Genomic DNA, 27,265 nt, shown 5'->3' with positions numbered 1-27,265 from the left:
AGGGAGGAGGGTCGTAAGGATCCGCATGGGATACGCACCATCTGGTTTCCTATTTTGTTTTAATCCAAGTATTTTACAGCCTGTGGAAGTACAGCATCTCTCTCAGTTGTGACCCTTCTTGTTACCTAGGGAGGGAGCTGTGTTTCACTTGGGAGTTATTGTATTTAGGCAACATGACATCTTTTGGGCCAAACGGCTCCTCAGTGTAATGCACGTTGCTTCGGGACAGCTGTATAAGCAATGGATTTCCCCTGTTTCTTGTAGAGAATGAATCAGTACCAGGGAGGGCAGTGGGGCTGTGTGCTCCCAAGGGCTCCTGCTGGGCAATGCATGCCCTCTGCTACCCCAAATCGCTTTGCAAATACACAGAAGAGGACCACAGAGTCACTGACTTTGGGTAGCTGTTTGCATGTTTCCAGTTACCTGCTTTTCACAGGGCTTTCCTTTGGCATGCAGGAGGGCAGGATGACAACAGGCTATTTTCACGTTTCTAGCTGCATTACCTTCTGCACCAAAATGGCAAGTGAGCAATACGTGCCCGGCCAGAATAGTAACAGGCTTGAAATAGAAACGTATCTCCAAATGTGGACACGGAAAAGACCATCCTCATTTGGAAGGCTGGCAGAGCTGGGCTTTCCCCCCTGTAGTTCTAGCAAACGGGTAGCATGCCAACAGCAAATGAATGTGACAGATAAAATTTGTTCAGACTGCTGTGTTTACACCCACACACACCATCCAAATCATCTTTTTCCACTTATGGGCTCTCTTGGCAGCTCGGTCCCCACCCGAGCACGTTCCAGCCTTGCTGGTAATGTCTCCATTACAACTGGCGAGGGGAGCTGGATTCTTGTACAGCTTTACCTAGTTTGTATTGTGGCATTTTTGTAGTTTCTTTTTTTTATGTGGTAATGCCCACCCAGCACCCAGCACAGTGCTGCAGGGAGCTGGAAACGCAGGGAAATCATTTGGTCTGGAGCAGTGTGCATGTACCTAAATATAGACTCCATCACTGCACTTACGTGGCAAGCTAAACCAAAAGCAGTGTGTTTTTTCCAAGGGTTGGGGCAATGTGCTGCCCCAGCCCAGGCAGTCCTTATAAGAGTGTTCTTCTCAGCTGGATAGGTTTGATTTTGCTGAACCTCTGAATCACCTGATAAAAAATACGTAATTGTGACTTGAAACAAAGCTCCTTCAGCATGTAAATGCAGCATGCGTGCAGTAAGGAAAAATAAAGGCACTATTATTGTACCTTGAAAAGCTGACCTTAATTTACTTGGAAGTCTGAACCCGTTGGCTCTTTAGAAGCTGGCCTGTTGCTGCAGAGCTCACAAAGTGGGTCACTGCTCCACAGGTGTGCGACATGGAAATGTGCTTCGGGGCTGAGGATGGAGCAGGAGGACGCAGGGCTGCCTGGGCTGCAGCCTCCTTGTGACACCGAGCCCTGGGGGGGGTCAGGAGGAGCTCTGCAGGAGGAAACCCCTGATTTCTGCCGGTGGTTGTTCTGCTGAAAGTGGGGACAGGACAGATGGGTGCTCACTGCCCCTGTGAGCATCAGGCCCTGCAGGCAGCTGGCGCTGTGTGCAGAGGAGCTGTGTGAGGCAGTCCTGCAGCAGAGGGCCGTGCTTGGCTCCTCGTGCGGATGCTCAGCTCACTTCGTGCGGAGCCCCTTGAAGTTCAGGGATTAAGGGTTAAGGATTTTGCTCCTCTGCCTGACACACTTTCTGTCTGTGGCTTTTTGCCCACTGGAGCTGGGGATGCCCCCTTCCATCTCACAGGGTGCTCCCCCTCCTCTCGATTACTTCAGTAACATGAGGCCCGGATGCAGCCACTTGAATTCAAATAACCAGACATTAATGAGTTGCTAAAATATGCATCTGATGTCAAAAAGTGCATTCCACGAGCTTTCCAAATCTCTAAGTACCCCAAATCCCATGCAGTCAGCACTCCCAGCTTCCTATAAACCGAGCTCCAACAGCAGCACCGAAATATGACAGGCACTGCATTTAGTTCTGTTTGTTTAACTTTTCGTTTAGACAGTGTGATGCTCTAACCTTCTTCCTGCTTTTACTCTGTAAACACTGCGTTACTTTAATTATCAGTGCCGAGGGCTCCAAGAACAATAATCTCCGTGCTCTGCCTGGCCTGGTGCCACTGGTGCTCAGTGGAGCAAACGGCCATTAATTTTGCAACACTTTTGAACCAAAATGTTTACATCACACGTTCAGCTCCACGTGGTGGGGTGGGGAGAGCAGGAATATTTTTGCAACACTTAGAGTTATGAGTGTTCTGCAATCTCTTGGCATTAGCAGTATAAATTGTGGAATAGAGGCGAGTGTTTATGCTCCATAGGGGGAAGGTGTCAGGGAGGCTTCGCTGCTGGGCTGAGGCACTCGAGTTTGTTTTTTTTTCCCCCCTCTTTCTAGAAACTTTCCTCAAATAATTTACCCTTTTCAACAGTCAGGTCTTGCCTACCTACGATAGCTTGGATGAGCCGTCCGTTAAAATCATGAGCTCCATCTTTGCTTCTTCCCTAAACGTGGTCACCACCTTTTACATTACGGTAAGAAACTTCCCCTTCTCTTTCCTTGCCAGAAGTCATGCTCTGGAGGGGCAGTGGGGGCGATGATTTGTTTCCAGATGGGGCTGGGTTCTCCTTATCTGTATTTATTCTCAAAGACACTTTGCTGAAAGCAGAACGAAATGGGGAATGATGCCTCGGCTCTGGGGGGTGTTGCAGCCAGGGCTCCCAGAAGGTTCCCTATGGAGGTGGCCCCACACTCCCTCCTTGGCTCATCCTCACCCGTGGGCACTCATTGCCCCCCACCCTTTTGCTGTGCACGTGCTTTGGAGTCCAACCCCCCCTGCTCACCTCCCCTCCCTGCGGACAGGTGGGCTTCTTTGGCTACGTGAGCTACACCGAAGCCATTGCTGGGAATGTCCTCATGAACTTCCCTTCCAACCTTGTGACGGAGATGATCCGAGTGGGATTCATGATGTCGGTAGCTGTGGGCTTCCCGATGATGATTCTCCCATGCAGGCAGGCGCTGAACACCCTTCTCTTTGAGCAGCAGGTAAGACCCTCTCGTGTGGCCAGGAGCTGCCTTGGTGTGCGCTTTGGAAACTTGCTTGTTGAAGGGCTCCTGTGACTGTTTGGCTTCTGCTGTTGGCTGCTGACCTGGGCTGCAGTTGCGCCTTGGTTCTGTGGGACTGCATGACGGTGGCACGTTTCTGACTCGTGGGTGGGTGCTGCTGCCTGGAGGGACAAATGCTCAGCTCCCACTGCAGGTTAAGTGCCTGCCATGCACAGCAGGAGGCTGATGGCAGCCTGTACATTCTGCTCTACTGAGCGGTTAATCCGTGGTGCTTTGAGTTTCCTGTCCTCTCTGCGGTGGAATCCCGTGGGCAGCAGTGCCAGGGCTGTGAGCCGGGGGCCTGCCCTGCTCTGCTGCCCCCCAGCTCACGTGGCTGCTGCTTCCCTGCTCGGCTCTCGCATGGAAGTGCTGCACAGTTCAGAGCTGAGGTGGTTTTCTCCCTCAAAAAGAAGGAGAAATGTGCTTTTGGAAACAGAGGAGCGTCCTTATTTCCTGCTGCTCCAGCTGGCATTCTTTTGCTGGCCAACTCAATCTCGCTTTGCATTTAGCTCAAGCTTCTGTTCCTGGCCTCAGAGCCCAGCCTCATTTCTTCTGTGTGCCTGTGCTCATTCCTGCTCTTACACTATAATTCCCATCTTCCCACCTTGTCAGCAGCTCCCTGAGCACAGCCTTCTCCTTTTGGGGTTCAGATCTCCCCTTCTCAGTGTCTCCCCGGCCGCGTGGTGCCGACACAGCGTGGAGCTGCAGTGCAGCACAGCCCTCTCCCACACGTTCACCTTTCCCAGGGTCAGATCTTCAGACAGCCGCTGTGACTATAGTTGGTCTGTCTGATTTAGACTGTGAGTCCCTTGTGGCAGTAGCGTGTTCTCCTCTGTGTATTGTACGGCACTAAGCATGCCGATGGTATTCAGTAAATAACAGTAAGAGATTGTGGGAATGTTCTGAGGCCTTTGTGTATCTGCATAAATAGAAACCTCTTAGGGCAGGAAATAAAACTCGAGCAATTTATAGCTCTAAATCCTGCCACTTCTGCCTGTGAGAAGCCCCCGGCTCTTTTCTCACGTTGGGAGAATCTGGGGATGGGGGAAGGCTGTTGGAGCGAGGCAGCGGACGTGGAGGGCTGGAAGTGCTGGGGAAGCCTCACTTCTCCCCTGGGCTCCAAATGTGTCACTTTGCTTTTGTGTCCCATCTTTGTGCCCAGGAGCGTGGGGACCCGCTGGCTTTCAGGGGCACGTGGGTCCGTGGCATCCTGTGCTTTCCACACCTCCTGCTCGGGGAACGTGGGCTGGGACGGGAAATGGAGGGCATCTGGAAACCCTCCAGCATCAGCAGCTCCCCCGCAGCTCTGCTCATCCTCTGCAGCCCAGCTGGGGTGTCTTCCGTCACGTCGGAGGAGCCGGCCCACACACTGCAACGCGGTGGGAACAGCCCTGCTCCCGGAGGTGCTGGGGATGCCTCAGTGCAGCAAAACCAGAGCTCTTCCCAGCGCCCGCTCTCCCTCCTGCCTTCTCAGCTGCGCCTGTTTCTCATGCCCTCGGCCTTGGGGCCACTTGCGGCAGCATCACTGGCAGAAGGATTCGGATACAGCTGTGCAGTTCACATTGGGGGCAGGATGAAAACGGCAGCTTTGGCTGCGTGCCTCCTGTCAGTCTTGTTTTGAAGGTTCAGATGCAGTCGCGTATTAAAACTATCCAACTACATCTAGCTGCCCCCTGCCCCATCACTGCAGAGATCACAGTGCTGAGGTGTTGAAACTGCCCCTGTTTGGTCTGCCTGGCTCCTTTTACCCCACTGGCAGAGCCCGAGGGGTGTTTGCCTCAGAACTGTGCAGGTGTGCAGCAGGGGCTCAGTTCATTCTTTTCTCTTCCAGCAAAAAGATGGCACCTTTGCTGCTGGGGGTTACATGCCCCCACTTCGCTTTAAAGCCCTGACGCTGGCTGTCGTGTTTGGAACCATGATAGGAGGCATCATGATCCCTAATGGTGAGTGAGGAATTTGGGGAAAGGGCTGCTCAGTGCTCATTCTTCCTGGCTCTGCTGGGTAGGATGGCCTGGCTCGTACTGCAGGCAGCTGCCAAGGGCTGCTGTGCTCGTGATTCTGGAAGAGAACAGCTCTGCTGACTCCTCTTGTTCTTCTTTGCCAGTGGAAACGGTCCTGGGCCTGACAGGTGCTACGATGGGAAGTCTGATTTGTTTCATCTGCCCAGCTCTTATTTACAAGAAGATCCACAAGAATGCACTTTGTTCACAGGTCAGTGATGCTGCTGCTTGGCATTCCCCTAAGCCCTCTGCAGAGCCTGGGAACAGCATTCATGGGGCTGCAGGAGGGCAGCTGCTCGGTGCTCCCTGCTGTAGCCGCTCATCGCAGGTGGGACCGTCCTGCTCGGAGCTCACAGGCTGGCTCAGTGCGTGGTTGCCCCATTTTGCACAGAGGCTCTTTATATCCCTCTAAGCTGCGAGCAAAGCTTTCATTTGCTGCGTAAAATGCTGCCTCCAGTCCGCCTTCTGACGGGCTTCAGGTTCTGTATCCACAGACTGGGGAATCCAGGCAGCCTATAAAACCTTACATCTCAGCCTACCTGGGCTGGGTAAAATAAACAGGGCTTCTCAGCGATGTGGTTCTTGCTGCTGACCTACAGCTCTCTGGTCTCAACCAAAATAATAATAAAAGGGAACACACACGTAGAGGTGTTGCTTCAGGAATTGATCTTTAAAAGATTGGGGTCGTTCAGAGGCTATTAAAAGTCGAGCTTTTCCTTTTGCTCCAGTTTGAATTGGCCTCCTCAGGGACTGAAACAAAGTGGCTCTTTGCTGGGCTTGATCTCTCTGGTTCTGCAAGTACTGCGCTTTTATGGGGTCAAAATTAACATGCTTTGTTTTTTTTCTAACAATGACTGGATCCATGGCCTTTTAGCAGGCCTGTGCTCCAGCATCACCAGTCACGACAGCACTGATCTGGGAATAAGGTTTTCGGCAAACTGCGGAGTCAGCAGAGGGAGAGCAAGAATTTCTGTGGGTCCTACAGAACTAATGGCTTTTTCTGAGTTTAATGACTTGTGGGTTTGCAAACGTATGTGAAGCTTTTAAGCAGGGTGCTTTTTTTTCTTTCCCCACGCTTTCTCTGACACAAGGAAATAGTCCAACTTTCCAGCTTTCCCTCTGAATTCTGACACTTTGGTCCTAACTTCTTTGACTGAAACCCCAAGCAGGAGTCTGAATGCCAGCCTGGATTTTTCAGGGAAACAAAGAGCACTTTCAAGTCTTGCTTTCTGTTCCGGCCGAGCCAGAACGTTTCTCTGCAGTGCCTTGAAACTGCACTCAGGGTGTGCTGAGCTCACTGGCTGCCCAAGGCGACTCTCAGCTGCCTGCAGTTGAACGCTGGGGTGCTCACAGTGCGTGACCTGAAATGCTGCTCACAGGATTGGAGATATTTGTCCTGCAAAAATCCCACAGAGGAATAAGGGCTTATCTGAAGCATCAGCCCCCGGGTTACCCTGGCATTTGAAGGGGCTGCTAGCAAGCTGTCCAGTCTTCTCTTGAATGATCCATGGCCTGTCAAGTTTGCATACTTGCTTTGACCGATGCTCTGAAGCGCTGCAGCAAGGGCACACCTGTCCTCAGGAACGCCTCCAGCTGCATAGCACTCCGTGCCTCAGCTCTGAGAGCTGAGACCGGGGCCCAACCCTCTCCTTGTCCCTCCAGGCCTTCTGCAGAGACTCATTTATTCATTCCCCGTAGCTCTTTCTTTGGTCTCCTCCTTCATTCCTTCTTCCTTTGATCCAGGCGCTGCACTCCATCAAAATGTGCTCCTGTGAAAAGTGGCAGTCGGGGGGAGAAGGAGCTGCCCTGGGCAGAGCTGTCCCTCCTCACTTTCCCCTGCCTGAACAACACACGTACATGTTCTGCCTCCCCACCTGCACCCTTCTGAACATGTTTCCAAAGCAGCAGCTCTCACATCCAGCTCTTTGACTTGCCGGGTTATCTGAACTCTTGCCGTATTTCTTCCACATGTGTTGGGCCACCTCTGGCTTCCAGTGAGGTCCAGCATGGAGCAGCTGGCAGCTCTGGAGTTGGGTTTTGTAGAGCTGGGAAGGTGATGCCAACTTAGGGTATGATACAGCACTGAAAGCAACCACGAGGGCTGCAGGGCAAGCAGGCAGTCCCAGACATTGGCTTCTGCCACCCAGCTGTGAATTGTCACAGCCAACGTGCAGGTTAGGCTGCAGCTGGGATCAACGTGGGGACGGCGCGGTCCTCTCCAGGCTGCTGGAGAGAGCAGTGACAGCAAGGCAGGGGAGTGAAAAGCTCGGAGTGAGCCCTGTGGGGCTGTGGGTGAGCTGGGGAGGAGCATCCCCTTCCTTGCAGCACGTTCCTGTGACGGCACAGCTCCGTGTCCCGCTGCCCTGGGGAGGATTGGCAGAACACTGCTGAAGGTCGTGCTCAGGTCTGTAAACACAGCTTTGAACTTCCAGCAGGAAGGTGTTGGTTTCTCAGTGTTGACACAAACGTGTGTCTGAGAGGCCCCTCCCTGGGAGGCCGTGCTGCTGCTGTCCCGCTCAGGGAAGAGGAGCTGCAGGGGTTGTTGCTTGGGTCAGGCAGTGCTCATTGCTGCATGGTGGGACGTTCCCCTCTCTGCTTTGGGTCAGTGCTGTGCATTGCTGTCATGGTGGAGGAGCCGGGGAGGGACACAGCTCTGCATTCCTTTGCGCTTACAGCGTCCCTCTGTGCACGGTGTCCAAAACAACACTGCTCAGGAGATGTCGTCACTTGAGGCAAACGCGGCTCTTGCTTTGTGCTGCTGGCTCAGGCGTGGTCAGAGGAGATGCTTTGAGCTAATGACACCTCTGTTCAAAGTTCAAGCTTTCTTCTGGGAGGAAGCACAGCCAAGAGAAAGCAAGCAGCAGAGGAAACGGATGCGTAAACTTCCTCTTCCAAGTTCCTGGCCGGGCCCCAGTGCTGCTCTCGGGAGATGGGTGCTTGGTGTGCTGAGCTGCAGGCAGGAGGAGGCTGTGGCCGGAGGGATGTTCCTCCTACAGAGTGCATGTCCAGGAGCTCTTCGGTGGCCCCCAGGTTCCCCTCTCAGAGGGGTGGAGGAGATTCCCCCTATGGGAACAGCTGCTGGCTCAGAGCTGCTCTGCACGCTCTGCTTCTTCCCCTTTCTCCACCCCAAATGCGTTGGGTGGTTTCTGCCCCTGCTCTTCCTCGAGACACCACTGAGTCCCTGCAGCCCATGCTGCTGCTCCTGTCTGAAGGTTGTCAACCTCCTGCCAGAGGTTGGCCCCGATGGTCCCTTGAGCACCAAACTCCCTCCTTGTTATTTTTTTTGCACACCGTAGGTATCTCTGTGGAATGGAGCCGAATTACAGACCTCCACTCAGGTCTGCAGCATTCTTGGGCTGGGTGAGGACGGAGGTGTGGGGCAGCCTGGCCCCTGGGAAGCTCCCAGATGAACTCTAAATGTTGAACAATCAGAGGGGTTTAAATCCACAACATTCAAGCCCGTGGTTCCCTACTAAGATAAGAAACAACAAAAACCCTTTTAAAACCAGCAGTGATTTCAGCCGTTTCCTACGGTTTCCCTTTTCTCCCACATGGCTCCCGGTTCCTGTGGCACCAGAATACATCCTCTTTGTGGAAATGCTCTTCCTCTCTGCTGTTGTTTCTGGAGGATGTCGGCACAGCCGCGTTGCTGCCAGGGCTGTGGGTCGTGCAAGGGGGGGGAAGCGGAGGGCAGAGACCTGCCTGCTGCTCCCGGCCTGCAGGATGTCTGCTCTTTGTGCACAGGGCCGGGAGCAGACCTTGCTTCTGTTTCCTTTGCAGCCCCTCTAAGATGTGCCCTCTGCTCCCTGGCTGTGCTGCTGATCCCTTTTCCTTCCGAAGGCGTCTCCTGGGCGCTGACCACACTGACCCCACTTCTGCAGCAATGGGGAGCCCAGCGCCGGCCCCACCTCTCCCTTTGGACTTCACCTTTCTATTGTGGGCTCCCCCTTTCATTTCCCAACTTCTCCCTCCTCCGGTAGCCCGTGGCAGCTCCTGTTGTGTTCACGTTCCCCAGTGGCTGTTTCTGCTTTTTCTCACGCTGAGCTGCATCCTCTTGTTGTGCCCCTTGTTAAGTGTGGTGTGCATGCTGCAGGATGAGGATTCTGGGGAGTGAGGCAGGGATGAGCCCTTTCTGAGTTAGGTAAATTCTTTGTAGAGTCCTTCCCCTCACAGGATCCAGGTTCTGTCTCGCTGTGTTCCTTCTCTTTGATCTCAGCTTTCTGAGTTACTTCTCAGCAGCTTCTTCCTAGCTTCTACCCCATCCGTGGACCATTAGCCACAGGACTGTGCACGGACATCTTGCTTTCATAGAGAAGAATTTTTAAATGGTTCCCTGGTAAACCTGGCCTGTGAACAGGTCAGGCACCTCTGCTCTCAGCCAGAGCTGATTGTGCAGTGTTGCAGTGTAGCTGCTCAAAGTGCCAGGCAGTGTTCCTGTGCAGCTGGACTCCTGTCCACCATGTGCATTTTTCTATTCTGATGCCCTGTCCACCTCCTCTTGAGCCCTTCTGATACAGAGGCAGTCTTTTACAACAGCTTCCAGCATCTGAAACTGTTGTTTTGTGCCTCTCCATCCAGATACAAACTGCCGAGAGCAACTGTTTCCTTTTTCACCTCTTCCATTTCTCCTCAACTCTCCCTTACTGCTTTGAGTTGTTCAGAAACACTGTTTGCGTGCAGAACGCTGTGCAGTGTCATTTGCTTTGCCATGCTAACCAGAGCTGCTGCCCATTGCAGATCATCCTGTGGATTGGCCTGGGAATGCTGATCATCAGCACCTACACCACCTTGTCTGCCACTGAAGACACGCCGGTGAAGACCGAAGCGGTGGGCATGGAGCACCTGGAGGGAGAGGAGGACAGGTTCGACCAGGATGCTGTCAAACTCCCAGGTATGAGGCTGCTTGAGTCGTGCTTCCAGCTCTGCTCCCAGCTCCGCCTGCTGTGAGCACTGGGTGATGCCCAGGCAGCTCCCTGCAGGTTTTGCCCAGGAAAGCTGTGCTTCCTGGAGTGCAGCTGGGAGCTCCTGTGGTCCCTTTGGGAAGGACGGGCAGGGTGCAGGGCTGGGATCCTTTAGTGGGAGCAGAGCGTGGATGTCCCCACGAGGTGACCAGCGCTGCCCAAGGACAGCCTGGTGCTGGCTGACCGTTGCTGCTCCCAGCATGCTGCCAGCACATCCTGCTCCCTGTAACAAGCCGTTCACTGCGCTCAAAGGTATGTAGATTTACGGGCGCTGACTTTTTTTGGTTGTGAGGTTGTAAATTTGGATTCAGATTTAGCTCTGACAAAGCCCTTGATTATGCCTCAGCTCTGTTTACGGGTCCACGTTATTTATTATTTGTTTACCGTGGCCGTTGATGGAATTACAGCCGAACCTCCCTTCCCCAGCTGCAGGCTGGCCTCGCAAGGCCACCACGAGCAGGTGTCTCCTGACCCCGTGCTGCCCCTCCTCTGTGCCTGCGTCCTGTTTCTTTATTTTATTTTTTGCTCCATTCTGCTCAAGCTTTTTGTTCTTTGGGGGCCTTGAAATATCCTCGCCGAGATTGAGAACGGAAGCGAGAGAAGGGCCGTCTCTTCTGGAGCTTATCCTCCCTCCCTGTTGTTGGCTGGGTTCCTGCTGAGCAGCTCTGAGCGTCTCTGACAGCGGTGCTGCCGCGATAACATTCACTCCTGGGTCGCTGCGTCCCTGGCAGCTGAGGGGTTTTCTGCCTCTGCTCTCACAGCTCACCCGAGATGCATGCGCCTTCCCAGGCGCTGTGCTGCCCGTGAACTCTGAGCAAAAGATGCTCTCAATCCCTTAATCGTGCTCACTCAGCAGGGCTGGGAGGAGGGATGCGATTGAATTCTTCCGTCTCGGTTAATTTTGGAGCAGTAATGGCCAAAGAACAGCTGCTCGTTTCAGGAGGAGTCGCTAATGACACGCGTGCTTGTGGCTGGGAGGATAAAAGAAGTCCCATAAAGGACGGTGTCCGCTGGAGCTGCTCCATCTCTTTGCCACTTCTTCCCCACGTGAAGCACTGTGGGGAGCTGCACTCCATGGCTGCATGCCGTACCCATGCAGTGTCTGCACCACCTGGGACTGGCTGCTGGGTTGTGTCAGACAATCAGAACCATGGCTTGGAAAGGACCCTAAAGATCACTGAGTCCCAAAAGCCATGCCGTGGGCTGTCCCCCACCTGCTCAAGCTGCCCAGGGCCCATCTACGGCCTCCAGGGATGGAGCACCAGCAGTGCCAGGGCTTCACCTGGGTAAAGAATTCCCTCCTGGGACCTGGCAGCACGGTGCCCCAGCGCTGGGGATGCGCAGCTCTGCCTGCCCCCATACGGGAGCCGCGGCCGTGCGCCGTCTGCCTGCTGCTGTCAGAGTGCAAGGGGAGCTTTATGGGCTCCTTTGATGTTGAGCAGCCCAGAACTGTGCAGACTTTCATTAAAGCCCTGCCCTGTGGGCCCTGGGATTATGAATATTAGAACATTGCCCTTTTATGTGAACACGTATTGACCGGCGAGCTCTGAATAGTGTTTTTACTAACGACACCCAAGTGCCCATTACAGCCCCAGCCTGTATTGCTTGAGGTTTACTGTCAGCAGCTCTTCGGGAAAGGTATAAAACCCCTTTCAGAAGCGTTCAGCTGCACCATGCAGCGTGTGCACGGATGGTAAAAGGTTGCTAAGCTGCCTGTGGAAGCTCATGAAGGCAATTATCCATTAGGAGGAAAAAAAAAGCAAAAAAAAAAAAAGCAAAAAAAAAAAAGCTAATTAGGCAATTTCTCTCTGTATTTGAAAGCACCCTAGAGGGTCTCATGGGGCGGATTAAGATTTTGTAATATTTTTCAGCTCCTTACTCCACTGCTGCTGCTTCGCTCTGTGCCTCTCGCCTTGTGCAACGTTGGTAACAAAGCCCCGATTCACGCCGTGATGCAATGCCCCCCTTTCCCCACTGCACCACGAGCCCCACACATCCCATACCCCGTGGGTGCAGGTGCCACCGCGTTGCCCTCTTGGATGCTTTGCGTTGACCTCAAAAAGAGCCCATCCCGGTGCAGCTCCACCAGCAATGGCTGCGCTGTGTGCTGGAGTGGCCCTGAACATGTGCGAGCCATGGATTATGCACAGCCCCTAATCGCTGTAGGAACAGCTTGATGCTGCTGCAGCTCTCCCCGGTGCTTTGTGCGAGCGAGCTTTTAATAGCGCCTGTGACACAGAAAAGGCAACTATCAGCCTCCTGTAATTTGGGTTCGTTTTTACTGCTGGTGCGTCAGGAGACAACTGTGAACTAATTTCAGGGATGCCATTTGATAACCTTGTGAAATCTGTCACCGTTTCAGCCATCAGGGGGGAGCTCTCCTGGGCGCCGCTTGGCCGGGGCTCGGTGCCTGCGTGCCTGGGGGCTCCTGTGTGCTCCAGGCTGTGCGGGGCAGCCCCGCTCCATTCCCTCCCCCGGGGCTCAGTGGGTTGTGGGGGGCCGGCTTGCTCCCATCCCCACTTTTCTCCTATTATCCACTTTCAAAATGGATAATAGCTCCTTTTTGCTGGGCTGAAGTTCAAGCAGGCCGTGTCCCAGTGCTGCTGTCCCCAAGAGGTGCTGCTCCCCGTCTCCTCGCGCCGTCCCCAAGCAGGATGTGTATGGGATGCATGGGTGCACAGCCCAACACGGTCACTGCTTCGGTGGACGAGAGAGCTGTGAAAACCACGTGAGGAGGGATTTAATGCCTTTCTGGGACCGCTGCTCCCATCCGAAGCAGGAGCAGGGGGAAGGGAAGCTTTTAGGCTGCTAATCATGAAATTTTATTGCAGCCTGGAGAGGCTGCTGGCAAACCACAACACATCGGCGCGCACACGCGCTCACAAATCAGCTGCAGAAAGCCCCAGCAGCCCCCCCACATCCGTGAGTGTGAGCGGAGCTGTGCTGCGGGTGAGCCCTGCGCGGGGCCGGGCGTGTTGCTGTAAGCCGAGGAGCTTTTATAGCCTCTCAGCCTTTGCCTGTAAAGTCCAACGCCGCTCATAAAACATTAAGAGGCACAGCATTACTGTAACGCTCTCCAAAGGGACCTGAAGGGCGACTAGACAGTTAGAGTGATTATTACACATCCTGAGCAAAATTGTTCTCTGCAAACCACATACAGCCCCTCGTAGATTTCCATGCAGCGTGAGAGGTCGTTAATTCACGCCCTGATGATGAACTTAATTTTGTTTCCTGCTGAGCAAATGACGGCTTAGAGGCAACTTTGTCTTATTATGGCATGGAGACTTTGGGTTTTGTTTGTGTTTTGTTTTTCTTTCTGCCTTTCCCCGCATTGTTTTCAGAGCACGGACCGTGGGAGCCCTCTCCTGATTTACGACGGAGCTGCTGCAGCCACGGGGCTGCTTCCACCTGCTGTAGCACACTGGGCATGGCACTACAGGCTGCGGGCACTGCGCCCGCTCTGCCTTAACTCCCCTGCTTCCCCTTAGTGCGCACAGCTTCCTTCTCTCCCCAGATTTTCCTGTTTGTTTTTTTTTCTTTCTTTTTTCCCCTCCAACATCCTATTGCATTATGACCACCTCTGGCCGTGATTTCCTCCTGCATTTGCAGCGTTCTGCAGCTCTGATTTCATCCAACAACAGTTTCCCCCGTACGCAGCAATCTCCGCGCTCCGCCGACCAATGAACGACGCCTTTCCTCCGAGACACTCAATAACGTTTTGCTGCTGGGCCAGGCTTTTCGCTGGGAACATCGGCGGGAGCCGAGCGCCTCCCTGCACGGCCCTGCATCCTGCTGCTTCCCAGGGCGCACGTCCAGCAGTGGGCACCAGCCTCTGCTCTCTGCACCGTCCTGCACGGAGCATCCTGCCCTGACCGCTGAGCCCTGCGGAGCCCCTCCATGCAGGCAGCCCCTTGGGATCGGCCGCGGTTTCTCAGAACTCCCGCATCCTTTCCTCCCACCCTCGCTGCAGAACGTGGCCGGGGCAGAACTCAGGGCCAAGGACTCCAGGTTTCTGGCTGAGCCCTGCGTGCTTTTGGCACGGCTCCTTCTGGGCCAGGATTTGGCCTTTTTCTTCCCCGGCTTGGGTAAGGCCCACGCAGCTGAAGTTGTGGCAATCACTTCTTTCCCATGAGTTCATCTTGTAATAAATCGCACCAGCCCTGTGGAGGGGGAGGAGAAAATTGAAAGATGTTTATAGAATTAATTCCCCAAAGGAAATTGCATGGGGGCGGGCAAAGAGGGGGGGGGAGGGCAGGAGACTTGGGAATTTTTTTTGTTACAGAAGATGATTTTTTTTTTTCTTCAGTTTGTTGGATGGAAAAAAAATCTGTAGTTCAACTTCAGTGCTGGGAAACAATTCTGTTTCCTGCTCTGCTTCTGTCCTGGGGAGCAGTGTGCTCCAGGGTCCTTCCCCCAGGTCCCCGCATCTCCTGGGGCTTTGTCCTCACGGTCTTTCCTTTCTGCTCCCCAAAACCTGCTGCTCCCTTCCCTCTTCTTCCAGGGGAACGGCAGAGGTTGGGAAAATGCTCTTGCACTGCTATGAAAATTGAAAGGAATACATAACAAAACAGGCGTGGAGCTGCTCTGCGGTGTTCTCCCAGCATGGGCGGGTGCTGGGGGCTGTGCTGGGCCCCCGGGTCCCCATGCTCACAGCCCTGCAGCGGGCAGCCCGGGCGGATGCTACCATCTGGCGGCTCGGGCTCGCAGCAGCTCTTGCTCTGCACTGCTGCACTGGGGAAAGGAGCAGCGAGCAGAACAAAGCCCCGGCCCCGCTTCGCTGGCGCTGGTGGAAATAGAGCTGCCACGTGGAGCAGGGCTGCTGTGGGCACAGCAACCACCTGGCTGCTGTCGGGGGGCTGTCGGTGCGGCTGTGCGTAACCCCTTCCACTAACAGTGCTGCGTTTCCAGAGCAGAACCCGGCGGTGGAGGAGGCGGAGGATGACCGCCATAAACCAAAGCTGCTGGATGAGAAGGAGGAGATGGAGCAGCCACAAATCAAAGTGCCCATGGAGGTACCTGAGAGAGACGAGGAGAGAGGAAAGCCAGAGGAGAAAGTGCAGCTGGACCGGCCCGACCAAGGTAAGGAGGGATGTGGGGAAGGGCCGTCAGCTCTGGGACTGCTTTGGGTAAAGGTTCTGATCTCTGCGGGTCGCCTCGTGGGCTGGTGCGCTGTAGGATGCTCTTGGGGCTGGTTATGAATGCAGCCTGTTGATGAGGGAGCAGATGCGGGGGGCAGCGGGTACCCAGGCATGGCCATACACGCCGTAAGCCCACTGGCACGGGGCAGCCGAGCCCTGACCCTGCTGCTGTACGCTCTAGGCATCGCCCTGCCCATGGGGGAAGCACATCGCCACGAGCCGCCCGTCCCGCACGACGAAGTGGTGGTGGACATGGGGAGGGAGCGCGAGGACTCTGTTGAGAACAAGCAGGCGCTCGGAGGAGAAGAAGGAAACGCACCGAAGGCGGCGCCGCATGAGCCAGCTGAGCTGCATCCCCAGAAAGAGGCACAAGGGAAAGAAGCGATCGCTGAGAACCGAGCGCGGGGAGGGACTGAGAAACCTGTGAAGAATCTGAAGAACGCCCCGGAGGTGAGCGTGCCGAAGGATGGCCGGCCATACAAAGAGCAGGAGCCGGGCAGAGCAGCACAGGATGCCAAGGCTCGAGCTGCCGTGCTGGCTGGTGAGAAGAATGCTGAGGCTGCAGGTGATGGGGAGAAAACGAAGCTGCAGTTCCCCAGGAAGGCGGAGGAGGTGGTGAGGTCCCTGGAGAAGGAAGCAGATCCTGGTAAGCTCCCTCTGCGTGGCTCTGAATGAATCCTCCGGTCCCGTAATGTGCCCCCAGTGACCGGGCAGTGTCCTTGCTCCATCCTCCAGCCCGTGTTTCCTTCTCATTTCACAAGATGAGCACGTGAGCGTGCACAGCCCCTTCAGCAGCTGCTGGCAGAAAGGAGGAATCTGGTGGCTTTGACAGCTACTGTAATATCTGTCAAACAGTTGTTTGCCAGCCTGCTAAATGTCAGGTGCCGTGCTGTTCCCGTGCGTCTCCCAGCTCACTGGGGATGCGGAGCTGGGAGATCTTGACAGGTAACACATTGCTAAGTGCCCATCTGAAAGTGACTTAGAGCCATTTGTGCATTTTAATTGGCTGAGGTAGTTAGCACTGGCTCGCTGCCACGAGTCTATAAGATTGTTAAATATTTTTTTTTTTTATGACTTCCCTCGCAGTCATCAGGTTGAATATAAACTGTGCTGGCACGGGCAGGGACAACGCGATGCACAGTCGCTGTGTAGAGCCTTGAGCTCCTCCCCGATGCCAGCACCTGTCGGTTTGTTCATCTGCAGGTGAAAAGCCAGAGCTGCCCCTCCCGGAGCGCGTGGAGCCAGCTCAGCCCCAGCAGCTGGAGCAGAGGGAGAGCCGGAACGGGGAGGACAGGCAAGCGGAGAATGCAGAGAACAAGCTGGAGGGTAAGTGCAGGACGTGGGCTGCCAGTGCAAGATTCCTCTGCAGGAGGAACGTGCCAGCCCTGCCAGGCCTGGCTCTGCTGAGCACATAGCTTTGGGCCAGAGTCACCTCGGCGACGGCAGCAATTAGTGCCTGTCTGCAGCTGACGCCTCCGGCGGAGGTTGGCACGTTGCTGCTGGAGTCCCTGGCACGGTGAGGCCGGCGCGAGGCCGTGAGTCATGGCTGCTCTCTGGCTTCCTGCTCCGGTGCCAGCAGCCCTGACTCGATCCGAGCACGGCCAGCCTAAGGCCGTTTGGATTCTGCAAAACACGGGCAGAGCCGGGTGCCCTGCAGGGTGGGGAGCCCTGGGTGCCCCCTGTGCGCGCCCACCTGCACCGTGCTGTGACCCCGGCGCTGCGCTGCCCTCGGTGAGCCCCACTGCTTGGCTTTTATGGCTGTTGATGTTTTGATGAAGGGTGCCTGTTAGAGCCCAGCCCGAGCGCTGGCTGAGCTCTGCTTCCCGACATCAAAGGGGAGCTGGGAGGCAGCGCAGCCTTTGTTTGCGGGGAAGAGGTGTGCCACACAAACACGGAGCTCCGCGTGTTTGCGAAGCTCTCAGCCAGAAACGCTTTGATTTGGCATTAAACCTTTGCCTGCTCTCAACCCCAACCGTTCCCATGCTGCGCTGGGACCAGCAGGCTCGGAAGGGGAGATGGCAGAAATGCTTTCATTGTTTATTTTGAACCAAGTGCGAAAAATAAACAGATCGTGAGGAGTCAATTGTGCTCCGAAAGGCCGCGCTCCCCCCGCAGCCCCACATTCTGCAGCGCACTGAGAGGGGAATTCCGGAGGCCCTCTGCTAACAGCACCGTAACGTGAACTGGAAATCCTTCTCCGTAATCACTCTGTGGGTGATTAGCAGGACAGGGCTAGGCGGCTGTGCTGGGAAGGGATTAACGTGAGCAGCATCCCGTTTTAATTTAGATGGCGTTTTACAGGCTATTAATTTTGACATTATTTCCTTTGGGGCGTAACGGTGGAGAAACACCTCGAGTTTGGGGAAAAAGCTGTTGGCTGGTGCAGGAGGCGAGTGCCACACGCTTGTGCTCTGCAGATGGGGTTCACCCAGTGGCTCCTGAGAGGAGAGCAGCAGCAGTGCAGCACTGGGACCATTTTGTGCGTGTTGTGGAACTGACGGCAAGTGAACCAACCTGAGTCACTGCTGCTCGGCCTGAGCCATGCTCTGCTCTGTGTAACTCACTCCGTGGGGTCTCGCTGGTGGGCAGCATTCCCAGTCCCAGTGCCTGGAGCTGCTGGCTGGTGCTGTGCTTGCAGCCTGCCCTGGAGCTGCATGCAGGCTGCCGGCCCCCTGCTGCCACGTGGGACGTGGTGCTCCTGCAGTGCCCGCAGTCAGAGCTGTGCAGGGTCGTGCCATGGTGTTTCCTGCTCTGGAGGGCTGGGGGCTGGCTTGTCCAGCAGCATTTCAGACCGGGACTTTCCTGCTGCAGAAAGCCACTGCGGTCTCTGCGACGCTCAGAGGTGAGAAGTGAGGATTTGGAGTCATAGATTTTTTTTCTTTTTTCTGTTTCTAGAAGCAGAGCAGGCAAAAATGCTTGATCATGCCATGCTGCTGCAGGTGATCAAAGAACAGCAGGTGCAGCAAAAGCAGCTACTTGACCAGCAGGCAAAGCTGCTGGCTGTGATTGAAGAGCAACACAAGGAGATTCACCAGCAAAGACAGGAAGAGGGAGGAGAGGAGAAGCCAAAACAAGGTAAGGAAGCCACCGGGGAGCGTGAGCCCTCTGTGAGCTGGTCACTGCTCAGAGCAGCTTCAAAATCAGGCTGGGAGAGATCCAGGTCCCTCCAACACGGCAAAATTCGGTCTGCAGCAAGCCATTCCTGACTGTGTTTGAGCTCCAAGGTGGGGATCCCCTGTGCAGAGATAATGCTGCTGCTCATGTCTCACCCTGTTTCCCCACCTGCCCCTTGGTGGTGATCTCATTCTTCAATCTCATGTTGTGCACAACATGGTGGGAGCAGGGAACCTATTGCTCTCTGTGGAAAAAAAAAAAAAGGTTGTACATGTCAGTTTTTCTTCTGCAGCAGAAATGCAACAGGAGCCTGCTGTGCCTCTCTCCAAGAGTAAGGAGGAAGAGAACCTAGGAGCTAAGCAAGAAGCTGCTGCAAATCCACCGGGTAAAGAGCCACCGGAGCACCCTGTGCCGGGCGCAGGCAGGCAGGCTGCTGAGTCAGCTGAGCAGCGCAGGGTGACAGCAGGAAGGCTGGAGGAGGCTGGGCACGGGCGTGAGATTCCTGGGGTTCCTCCCAAGGAGCGGAAGGTGGCGCAGCAGGAGATTGACAGAGCTGTTAGGAATGCTGCGGAGAACTCGGATCCCCTTCACGGAGATGCCCAACATGTTCCAGCAGCCAGAAACCACCTAGAAAAGAAGCCCTTGGCTGAAGATGCAGGAGGAGGTCATGAAGCCAAAGCTGGAAGAGACGTCCACGAGAATTCCCTGAAAGCTGTGGAAGCAGCTACAGTTCCTATCCAAAGAGAACAGCTGAGGGCTGCCAAGGTTCAGGGAGTAGCAGGAAAGACTCTGGAAAGAGACTCGGGAATAGACCTTAAAGCCAAAGCAGTGAGTCAGGTGGAGCCCAAAGACCTGGCAGTTGCACTGGACTCCTTGAATAAACGGAATGTGGCAGGGAGTGAGCAGCACCTACGGGAGCATCCGAGAGCTGCAGATGCTGAAGGGGCTGACGAACAGCAGCCAGCCTCACGGGGGGAACTGGCCATCAAAGGGCAGGTGAAGGAAGAGGATCCTCAGCAGAGGGGGGTGGACGCGGCCCAGGACCCTCAGCAAGAGCTCCAGGGCAAGCAGAGGCGTGTGGTCGGAGGGCTGGCAAATGGGGCTGAGAAGAAACCGAGCCCTGAGAATGCTGCTGCCCGAAAGCTGGAGAAAGGAGTGGCGATCCCTGGGGACCAAAAGCAGGATCGTGACATCAAACCAAACCGGGACCTGAAACTGCAGGCGGACCTCGACCTGCGGCGAAGGAGGCGGGACCTGCTGCCTCACCGGGAGGAGGAGGAGGAAGCCGCACAGGGGGCGGGGGTCTTCATTGGCCTCAACCCCCTTCCGGATGTGAAAGTGAACGACCTGCGCAGCGCTCTGGAGACGCGCCTGAACCAAGTGGCAGAGGGAGCGCAGCAGGTGGTGCACAGCCGGCAGATCAAGCAGATGACAGAGGCGGATGGGAGCATGTGAGAGGGGGGCCGTGCGCCGTGGGTGGCTCGGGGTGTTGGCCACGGGGGGGAGGCTGGCAGGCTGCGCAGGGGAGGCTGCAGTTCTCCGGCTGTTTGCTGCTCAGGCAGCCGAGCCAGCTGTGCGTTGCTGGATGCAGCGTGCGATCCGCCGGGCCTCCTGGAGCTGTGAGTGCTCTGCGGGCTCCTGGAGTCCCTGCAGGGTCGCACCTCCCCCGTGTGCCTGCAGAGAGCTGAGGAGGTGACAACCGTGCAAGCAAAATTCCTGCTCTCCTGTGGCTTTCAGAGGTTGCCATTGAACTTGGTTCCCTGGCGGCTTCCAGGGGCTGTTTTCAACATCTCCTTCATATCAGATTGCCTTCTCCCTCCAGCTTTCAGCTCCCCCTTCAGAGCCAAGGTGTCTGTCCGTGAGGTTCCCCTGCCTGCTTGGAGAGGCTTCTCTGGGTTCCTCCACCCAGGGCTTTGGGGCAGGGGTCTGGGTCTGCAGGAGCAGAACTGGGGAGAGATGCCTGACTCGTGAAGGGTTTCGCTCTGGAGCAGCACCAAGGCAGATTGAGTTGAGGACAGGCTTAGCTAATTGCTTTGGTGTTTCTCTTGAAATGGGAGCTGTTAGTCTTGCATGTTTAGGAGTTAGTTGTGGTTTAGGGACCTAGTTTAGTAGAAATGCTGCCTTAAACGGGCACAACTGCTGCTGTTGTGCTGCCTCTACTCCCAGGGATTTAATTGGTTGGCCACACACTAGCAATAATGATGAGCTCTGCTCTCTCTTCACCCTCTCTGGATGCTCGCACTCTCATCTCTGCTTTCAAGCTTGACTTCTTCAGTCCAAAGTGCATTTCAAAGCTCAACCCGGGGGCTGCAGACCGCCCCCTCTCCAGCTTGATTTTTCTGCAAGAGGCAACTAATTAAGGGACAAAACACGTGGCTTAAAAGGGCAGACTCGAGGGGCTTGGCTCAAGCATACCTACCTCTTCTCTGTAACTCGATGGAGCTGTTTGTTTTTTTGTGTTCTTCCCAGCCTCGTTCCATACTGTGTTTTACATCCATAGATGTCAGTACTCTGCCCCTAAAAATGTATTTTATGAGCAAGGAAGGGAAGAGCTCTGGTTTGTTGCAGGCTCCCAGACAGTGGTTGATCCCATTGTTTTTTATTTTCACATCCTGACTTGCGAATGTAAGAAATCAAATCCCAAAGCTCACATCAGAACGGCTGACGTTTCCCAGCCTGGAGTCTACAGACCTCATCACTGTGGTGGTTTTTATATCAGTATCTCAAAAGTGTCTTTGGTAAACTAACCTCGTTGAGTTTGTGTCTAGTGGGACCCCCTGGAGCCAGAGACAAGGCGTCACCAGGCCTGCAGGACAGCCACGCTGTTCTGTAACCAGGCCTTGGCTGCGTCGCTCATGTCTGCTCCAGCAGCCAAAGACTGCTGTGTGCCTGGATGTGCGCCTGTTGCTTGAAGGACGTCCTTGAGCTAAAGAGACGCAGAGCAACAGCTGCGACTCAGCCCCACTTCTTCACCAGGACCTCCCACGCCGCTTCCTCGTGCGTCTCCTTGTGACTGCCGGAGCCTTAACCCTCAGGACTTCATTGTACAAGTGAGCTTCTCCATCACGCTGTCTTAAAGCACAAACCCAGGAGCCCCGCACAGCAGGGATTGGGCAAGGCAGGGGCTCCCGAGCACATTGTCATCCCCTGCAGCACTCAGCTGCCTTTCTACAGGAGGAGGAGCCGTCCCTTCTCACACCTTGCTGTGTGCTGGGTCCACCCCAGGCTCTCCCATCCCGCAGGACGAGGACGTGCTCCTGCCCTGCGGTGGTGCTGTGGATTTGGTGATGTGGATTTATTGCTGAACGTCTCTGTGGCGTTATGGATTTGTTGGCGTCGTCTCCGCGAACACAGAGGACCAAAGATGCTCTGACATTCCCCAGCGAGCCAGGAGGGACAGCACAGTTCCTGCATGGCCTCTCCTTGCCAGGGACCGTTTGTACCGGGTCTGGAGGGGCTGGTGGGAGACTGAGCTGTGCAGATCAATAAAATAAGCTGAAGCATCTGTATCCGATTTTAATTTTTTAATAAACGGGCCGCGGTGCTGAGCGGGGAAAAGCTTCTGCGTGGGGGCGAAGGAGCCCGGGGCCGGGCCCATAACGCCGGCCAACCCCGAGCTCCACCCCCCCGCGCCGCAGCTGCAGTCGCCGCTGTCACCTCCGGCACCTCAATCACTTGGCCGCCGCCGCCGCCTGAGGAGGAAACCGAGTGAGCGCTGCTGCCGGTACCGGTACTCTCCCCACCCGGAACCCCTGAGGCAGCACCCCGGGCCTACCGCGCGGGCGAAGCACTCCCGCAAGGCCTGGAACTCCCGCAGGCAGACGTCCCGCCGTAGCTCCACACTTCCAGCGGAGGCCGCGGCCACGCAGCGCCCGTAAGCCGATGCCTAAAGCGGGAAGAGGAAAGAAGCGGGGTCACCGAGGCCTACCGAGGTGTCGGGGTCACCGAGAATGCTCCCGGCCCGGCCCCACCTGCTCCCCGCAGCCCGCCAGCAGTGCGGGGAAGCGCCGCAGCCGCGCTCGAGCCCGGAGCCAAACACCTCGACCCGACATCGCCTCATACTATGGGCGCCGCCATGATAGCGGAAGAGCTGTTGGCCGCCAGGCCTGCTCACCCATGTGCCCGCCCCCTTGGCGTTTTGATAGGAGAAACGCTGCGTCTGTCAGTGCTCTGCTTGCTCGGATTGGCTAGAATGGGCGGCTGACGGCTTGGATTGGTTGCGCACAACACCCGCCTCCTGACCGGCTTCAGATTGGTCGCTCGCCAGATGTAGCTCTGATTGGCGAAGAGGCCTGCTGTTTACTTCCCGTCTCCCGCCCCTTTCCTGCAGGCGTCAGCCTCGGAGGCCGCTTCCGCCCGGAGCTCCGCCCTTCCTGACTGCTGATTGGCGGTTTCGGAGAACCTTGCACTCTCATTGGTGCGCTGCGTTTTCCGGAAGGCGGAAGTTTGAAGCCGCATTGGGGCCGGGCAGGCTCTGAGTCGGACTGTCATGGCGGTGCCGTTGCGGGACCGGTTGTGCTTCCTGAGCCGGGTACGGGCCGTGCTGGGGCGGGGGGCGGCCGGAGGGGAGGGGGGGCCGCCGGGGGGTGTGACGTCACTTCGCCCGTCGCGATGTCATCGCCGCACCCCTCACCTGTCCCTGCGCCGGGTCTCCTCTGCCCAACCGCCGCCGAGCCCCGCTCTTGGCACCGTGAGGCCTTCACCGGCAGTGACGTGATGTCACCAAGAGGGGCCTGACGTCACCGTGGGGACGTGACGTCACCAGTTATCCGTGGGGGGTGGTGGTGGGGAGGGTTCCGTAGGCAGCCCTCACCATTCCTACTCTTAGCTGCCGGTGCTGCTGCGTGGCACTGCGGACGAGGAGGGGCCGTGCCCCGGGTTCGTGCTGGAGGAGATCAGCAGTATCCTTTGGGGGAGCTGGGGCCGGGTGGGGGCTGGTGATGGTGTGAAATCCATCCCTAACGAGCGGCCCAGAGATCTCTCGTGAGTCGGCAGGCAGCAGCCAGTGCCTGCTGGAGTTCCTGCTGGGCCGGCTGCGCAGCGGCTCCTGCCACGTCAAGCTGAAGGTATGGCATTGCTGCGGGCTGGGGGCAGTGGCGGAGCTGTGGAGTGGACTCTTCACCCCAATGTTGGACCCCCAACACCCTGTCAGGTGCTGAAGATCCTGCAGCACACGTGTGCCCAGGGTTCACCCCAGTTCCTCTTGCAGCTGAGGAGGAACGCTGCCTTCATTCGGGAGGCTGCAGGTAATGGGGTGAGGAGTAGGGCGGGGAGCAGGGAGGGGCTCTGTGTCAGTGCTCCTATGGCTCTATGGAACAGCCTGGTGCAGCTTCTGCCCTGGACAAGGCCGGGTTCAGCCCCAGCCTGCCCATCCTCGTGCCTTGCAGCATTCACTGGGCCCCCAGATCCCCTCCACGGCAACAGCTTAAACCAGAAGGTCCGGGCTGCTGCACAGGTGAGTGCTGGCCCTGTTACCTCTGTGCCTGGGCACTGCAGTGGAGGCTGGAGCAGCTCCCACTCCCTGTGCCTGGTGCTCCTCAGCTCTCTCTCAAGCATCTCTCTCTCCTGGCAGGACTTGGCCAGCTTTCTCTTCTCGGATGCGCTGCTCCCAACTGTTACCACACTGCCTGCCCGTCCCCTGCCTCCTGCAGGTAAGTGCAGGCTGTGCTGTACCCCCAGCTCCAGTGCTTTGCTGTGGTCTGGCCCCCTCTTACTGCTTGCTGGTGCATTGGGGCTGATGTCCCACAGCTCTGCCTGTTACAGGTTGAGAGTATTGTGTTGGACAGAGAATTGTACCCAGGTAAACAGAGATACAGGCTGCCATAAGTGTTCTCTTCAAGTGCTCTGGCTCCCATCTCCCCCATGCAGATCCAGAGGCTCTGCTGTGCTTTCTTGGGGAGGAACGGCAGTGAGGGGAGACCAAAAATGCCTCTGCTCTTTCTGATTGTGCCTCGTACCTCCCCTAGGCATGGGTTCCAAATCCAGTCCCTGCAGCTCCATGCAAGGATTTGGCTTCAGCAGCGAGAGAGGCGGCTCCGGTAAGTGCCTCTGAAACTCTTGCTGGGCATTGCCCTCACCCTGCAGGGGTGCTGCCCCCCGGAGACTTTGGGCCAGACTCTCAGCTTCCCAAGGCTCTTTCCCAGCCTCAGCAGGTGAAGCCCTGCTCAGCACCATCCAGCGAGCAGCTGAAGCGGTGGCCAATGCTGTGCTTCCCTCACCGGAGGGACCCCGGTCTCACTGTGGGGAGCTCCATGAGGATGCCTACCAGCCTGTGACAGCTCCTTCTCCTGCCAGGAGCCTGGCCAGCTCAACCAATCCACCTGCAGCCACTACAGCTCACATTGCCCGAGGTGCGTCACCCCTGGCCTGTGCTGTCCACCCCGCTGTGTTTTGGGGTGGTTTGGTCTCCTTCTGGGTCACTTCCTGCTTTGCTGTTGCTGTCCTTTCAGTGAGCCACCAGCCAGGGCTGGCGGGGGGCGGCTGGGAGGAGGCAGACAGCGGGCACAGCTCCCAGAACTCCTCGCAGGAGAATGGTGACCTGAGCCGCACCTCAGACACCTACAGCAAATCGGGCAGCGACAGTCACTCTGGGGCCAGCCGGGAGCTGGTGAGCGGGGCTGAGAGGTAAGAATGGGGATCTAGGCACACTTCTCTGTGTGCTCTGAGTTCTTTTGAGCTGGTTTCTCCATCTGCATGGTGCCTTTTTTTTTCCATACTGTATTTTCCATCTCGTGGAGCTGACAGGCTCTGTTCTTCTGGGGGCTTTTGTCCTCCTGGTCTGGACAGCCCTCAGCCAGATAGAGCTGACTGCAGGGACACTGCATGCATAGGAGGAAGCAGAGCTGTCTCCATCACTGTGCTTTCCCTGTGCAGGGTGGATGCTGACAGCCTGGGTGATTGCCTGAGGGAGGTGAGCCTGGTGTCAGCGCTGACCCAGGGTGCCAGGGTCTTCCTGACCAGGGAGGAGGCACAGCACTTCCTCAAGGAGTAAGTGCCCAAGGTGGATGCTCCCCAGGAGTGTGGGTGTCTGTGGTGTGGGCTTGGTGGGGCAGCGTGAGCCCTGCCTGCTGGCCCTGACTACAGGGCCAAAGTGCTTGTGGGGTGCTGCATGTGTCCATAAGCGCTGTCCCTGTGCCAGGTGTGGGCTGCTGAACTGCGAGGTGGTGCTGGAGCTGCTCAGTCGGGCCCTGGAGGACCCCAGTGACAATGTCCGCATGGTGAGTGCCCACGGGGCTGCTGCTGGTTTGCATCTGCCATTGGGGGGCTGCAGGCTCAGGAGGGACAGGGGAAGCAGCTCTGCCAAGCTTGGAGATCTTGGTGCCTGCTGCCCTGCTCAGCTCTTGTCCCCCTACAGCGGTCCATGAGCGCCATCTCATCCCTCATGTGCTCCGACCTGCTGGCTCTGGACCAGATCTTTGCAGGGACACGACAGCAACTGCAGCAGCTCAGCCAAGGCAGCCCCGGCCCTGTGGCCAACCGAGCAACCAAGGTGACTCCTGGGACATCCCCACGACTCCTCCCCAGATGGTGGTGCTCTCTGGGTTTTGTTACCCTGTCCCTGGGGCACCCCTTGCTGCCAACCCTTGGAGTTGGTTCTGTGCATAATGGATGGGCAGTAATCATGTCCCAGGATTGTACTGCTGCTCCCAGAGCCTGCAGACCCTTCTGCCCTGAGGGTGGCTGCAGGCACTGATGCCCAGGTCGTGGGTCCCTGGGAGAAGATGCTGGGGCCAAGCCCCTCATACTGCTGATGCTCACTGTGCCCTGTTTCACCTCTCCTCCCAGATCCTGCGGCAGTTTGAGGCTCTATGCAGAGGCCGCCCGTCCCCCAAAACCTCACGCCCGTGCTCAGCTCCATCTACCCTCGCTGAGGGCTCAGCCCCATGCACAGGGGACCTGCTGACAGACATCCCACCCCTGCTCGATGAAAGCATCCTCCAGCCCCTGTCTGCACCCACACTCCCCGGCACTGCACCAGCAGTGGAGACAGAGCCGGCATTGGAAGAGGAGCCCTGGGAGCAGCCCGGCCCCACAGCAGTGCCTGTCGCACACAGACAGGAGGCAGTGAGCAGGTTGGTGGGGGATGTGGGCACGGCAGCAGTGCCCACCCGCAGCCTGTCCCTGTTTGCTGGCATGGAGCTGGTGGCACCGCCGGGCACAGCGCTCACCCTGCGCTCACCGCCTGCGGAGCCGCGGACGTTGCCACAGCCCCAAGGTGACACCATGCCTGATCCGAGCGATGCAGAGCCCTCAGCCTTCTCCTTCCTCAATGCATAGCTGCCTCCGGGATCCTGCAGGGCTGCAGGCGATGGCTGTGGGGCTCAGCGTGGGCTTCTCACCAACAAGCAGCCCTATGGAGACGAGGGCAATGGGGCTGCGCCTGGGCGCTGCCAGGGAGCTATAGGATATGAAATGGGGCCGGTGGCAGAGCTTCAAGGAGTCTGTCACTGTCTTCCCGTTCTGGGAAGGTAGGTGGCCCGGCCTGACCCGTGGGGGTCCGTGCTGCAGACCCTGCACTCCTAGGGCCGGGGAAGCCCTGAGTTGGACGCAGGGTCAGAGCTGTAGGGGTCGCGCTGCGGTGATGCTGGTGGGGCCGCAGCCGGAAAGCACCAATAAACCTGAGCCCGGATGGGACCTGCGGCTGCCTCCGAGTGCTTGCTGGGGCCTCGGCCCTCACTGTCCCCGTCCCAGAGCCCCTTTGGAGCCAGAGCCCCTTCCCACGCACAGCCCGCGCCTCCGGACCCCGCAGCCCTTCCAGCCCCGCCCCCATCGTTCCCACCTCCCGCCCCCTTTTTCGCCTCAGCCAATCCGGCTCTTTGCTCCGCCCGCGTAGCTCCGCCCATTCTCTCTCTGACCGACAGCCGCCTCATCCAATGGCGCGGCCCCCGCGCCCTTCGCGCTGACCAATGAGGGCGGGCGGA

At 56.8% G+C, this 27,265-nt stretch overlaps 3 protein-coding genes across 7 annotated transcripts in view; 2 read left to right on the top strand and 1 right to left on the bottom strand.

Moving 5' to 3' along the window:
- SLC38A10 (solute carrier family 38 member 10) overlaps positions 1 to 21,853 on the top strand; it is a 30,873-nt gene extending 9,020 nt beyond the window's left edge. Inside the window, exons 7-18 of one of the 3 annotated variants that reach the window (XM_048964677.1) lie at positions 2,458 to 2,560; positions 2,889 to 3,071; positions 4,963 to 5,074; positions 5,236 to 5,342; positions 9,869 to 10,022; positions 15,001 to 15,171; positions 15,412 to 15,876; positions 16,434 to 16,556; positions 18,126 to 18,305; positions 18,637 to 19,795; positions 21,321 to 21,394; positions 21,570 to 21,853. In XM_048964677.1, the coding sequence (XP_048820634.1) occupies positions 2,458 to 2,560; positions 2,889 to 3,071; positions 4,963 to 5,074; positions 5,236 to 5,342; positions 9,869 to 10,022; positions 15,001 to 15,171; positions 15,412 to 15,876; positions 16,434 to 16,556; positions 18,126 to 18,305; positions 18,637 to 19,795; positions 21,321 to 21,357 (2,794 nt within the window). In that variant the 3' untranslated portion in view covers positions 21,358 to 21,394; positions 21,570 to 21,853. Of the gene's footprint in view, positions 1 to 2,457; positions 2,561 to 2,888; positions 3,072 to 4,962; positions 5,075 to 5,235; positions 5,343 to 9,868; positions 10,023 to 15,000; positions 15,172 to 15,411; positions 15,877 to 16,433; positions 16,557 to 18,125; positions 18,306 to 18,636; positions 19,796 to 21,320 lie in introns of all 3 variants that reach the window. The other 2 variants (XM_048964678.1, XM_048964676.1) reach the window with 2 other exon arrangements.
- On the bottom strand, positions 21,500 to 22,501 carry NDUFAF8 (NADH:ubiquinone oxidoreductase complex assembly factor 8). 2 transcript variants are annotated; one of them, XM_048964686.1, is made up of 3 exons: positions 22,316 to 22,501; positions 22,120 to 22,230; positions 21,500 to 22,036 (listed from the first exon to the last, which is right to left on the bottom strand). In XM_048964686.1, exons 1-3 carry the CDS (start codon positions 22,394 to 22,396, stop codon positions 22,016 to 22,018), a joined length of 213 nt encoding a protein of 70 aa, XP_048820643.1. In that variant the 5' UTR covers positions 22,397 to 22,501; the 3' UTR covers positions 21,500 to 22,015. The 2 variants fall into 2 exon arrangements, with proteins under 2 accessions (XP_048820643.1, XP_048820644.1); XM_048964687.1 differs by having other exon boundaries at positions 22,123 to 22,230.
- Positions 22,502 to 22,744: 243 nt separating this feature from the next.
- Positions 22,745 to 27,100, top strand: TEPSIN (TEPSIN adaptor related protein complex 4 accessory protein). 2 transcript variants are annotated; one of them, XM_048964684.1, is made up of 13 exons: positions 22,745 to 22,875; positions 23,173 to 23,245; positions 23,319 to 23,410; positions 23,497 to 23,590; positions 23,732 to 23,799; positions 23,917 to 23,995; positions 24,311 to 24,382; positions 24,476 to 24,694; positions 24,794 to 24,968; positions 25,218 to 25,331; positions 25,483 to 25,561; positions 25,699 to 25,833; positions 26,130 to 27,100. In XM_048964684.1, the coding sequence occupies exons 1-13, from the start codon at positions 22,834 to 22,836 to the stop codon at positions 26,619 to 26,621; spliced, it is 1,734 nt and encodes a 577-aa protein (XP_048820641.1). In that variant the 5' UTR covers positions 22,745 to 22,833; the 3' UTR covers positions 26,622 to 27,100. The 2 variants fall into 2 exon arrangements, with proteins under 2 accessions (XP_048820641.1, XP_048820642.1); XM_048964685.1 differs by having other exon boundaries at positions 24,488 to 24,694; positions 26,130 to 27,072.
- The last annotated feature ends 165 nt before the right edge of the window (positions 27,101 to 27,265 follow it).

The sequence above is a fragment of the Lagopus muta genome, chromosome 18 (assembly GCF_023343835.1).
Source record: "Lagopus muta isolate bLagMut1 chromosome 18, bLagMut1 primary, whole genome shotgun sequence".
Taxonomy (NCBI): domain Eukaryota; kingdom Metazoa; phylum Chordata; class Aves; order Galliformes; family Phasianidae; genus Lagopus; species Lagopus muta.
The sequence above is the reverse complement of the archived record's forward strand: the minus strand, read 5'-3'. Positions and strand labels throughout refer to the sequence as shown.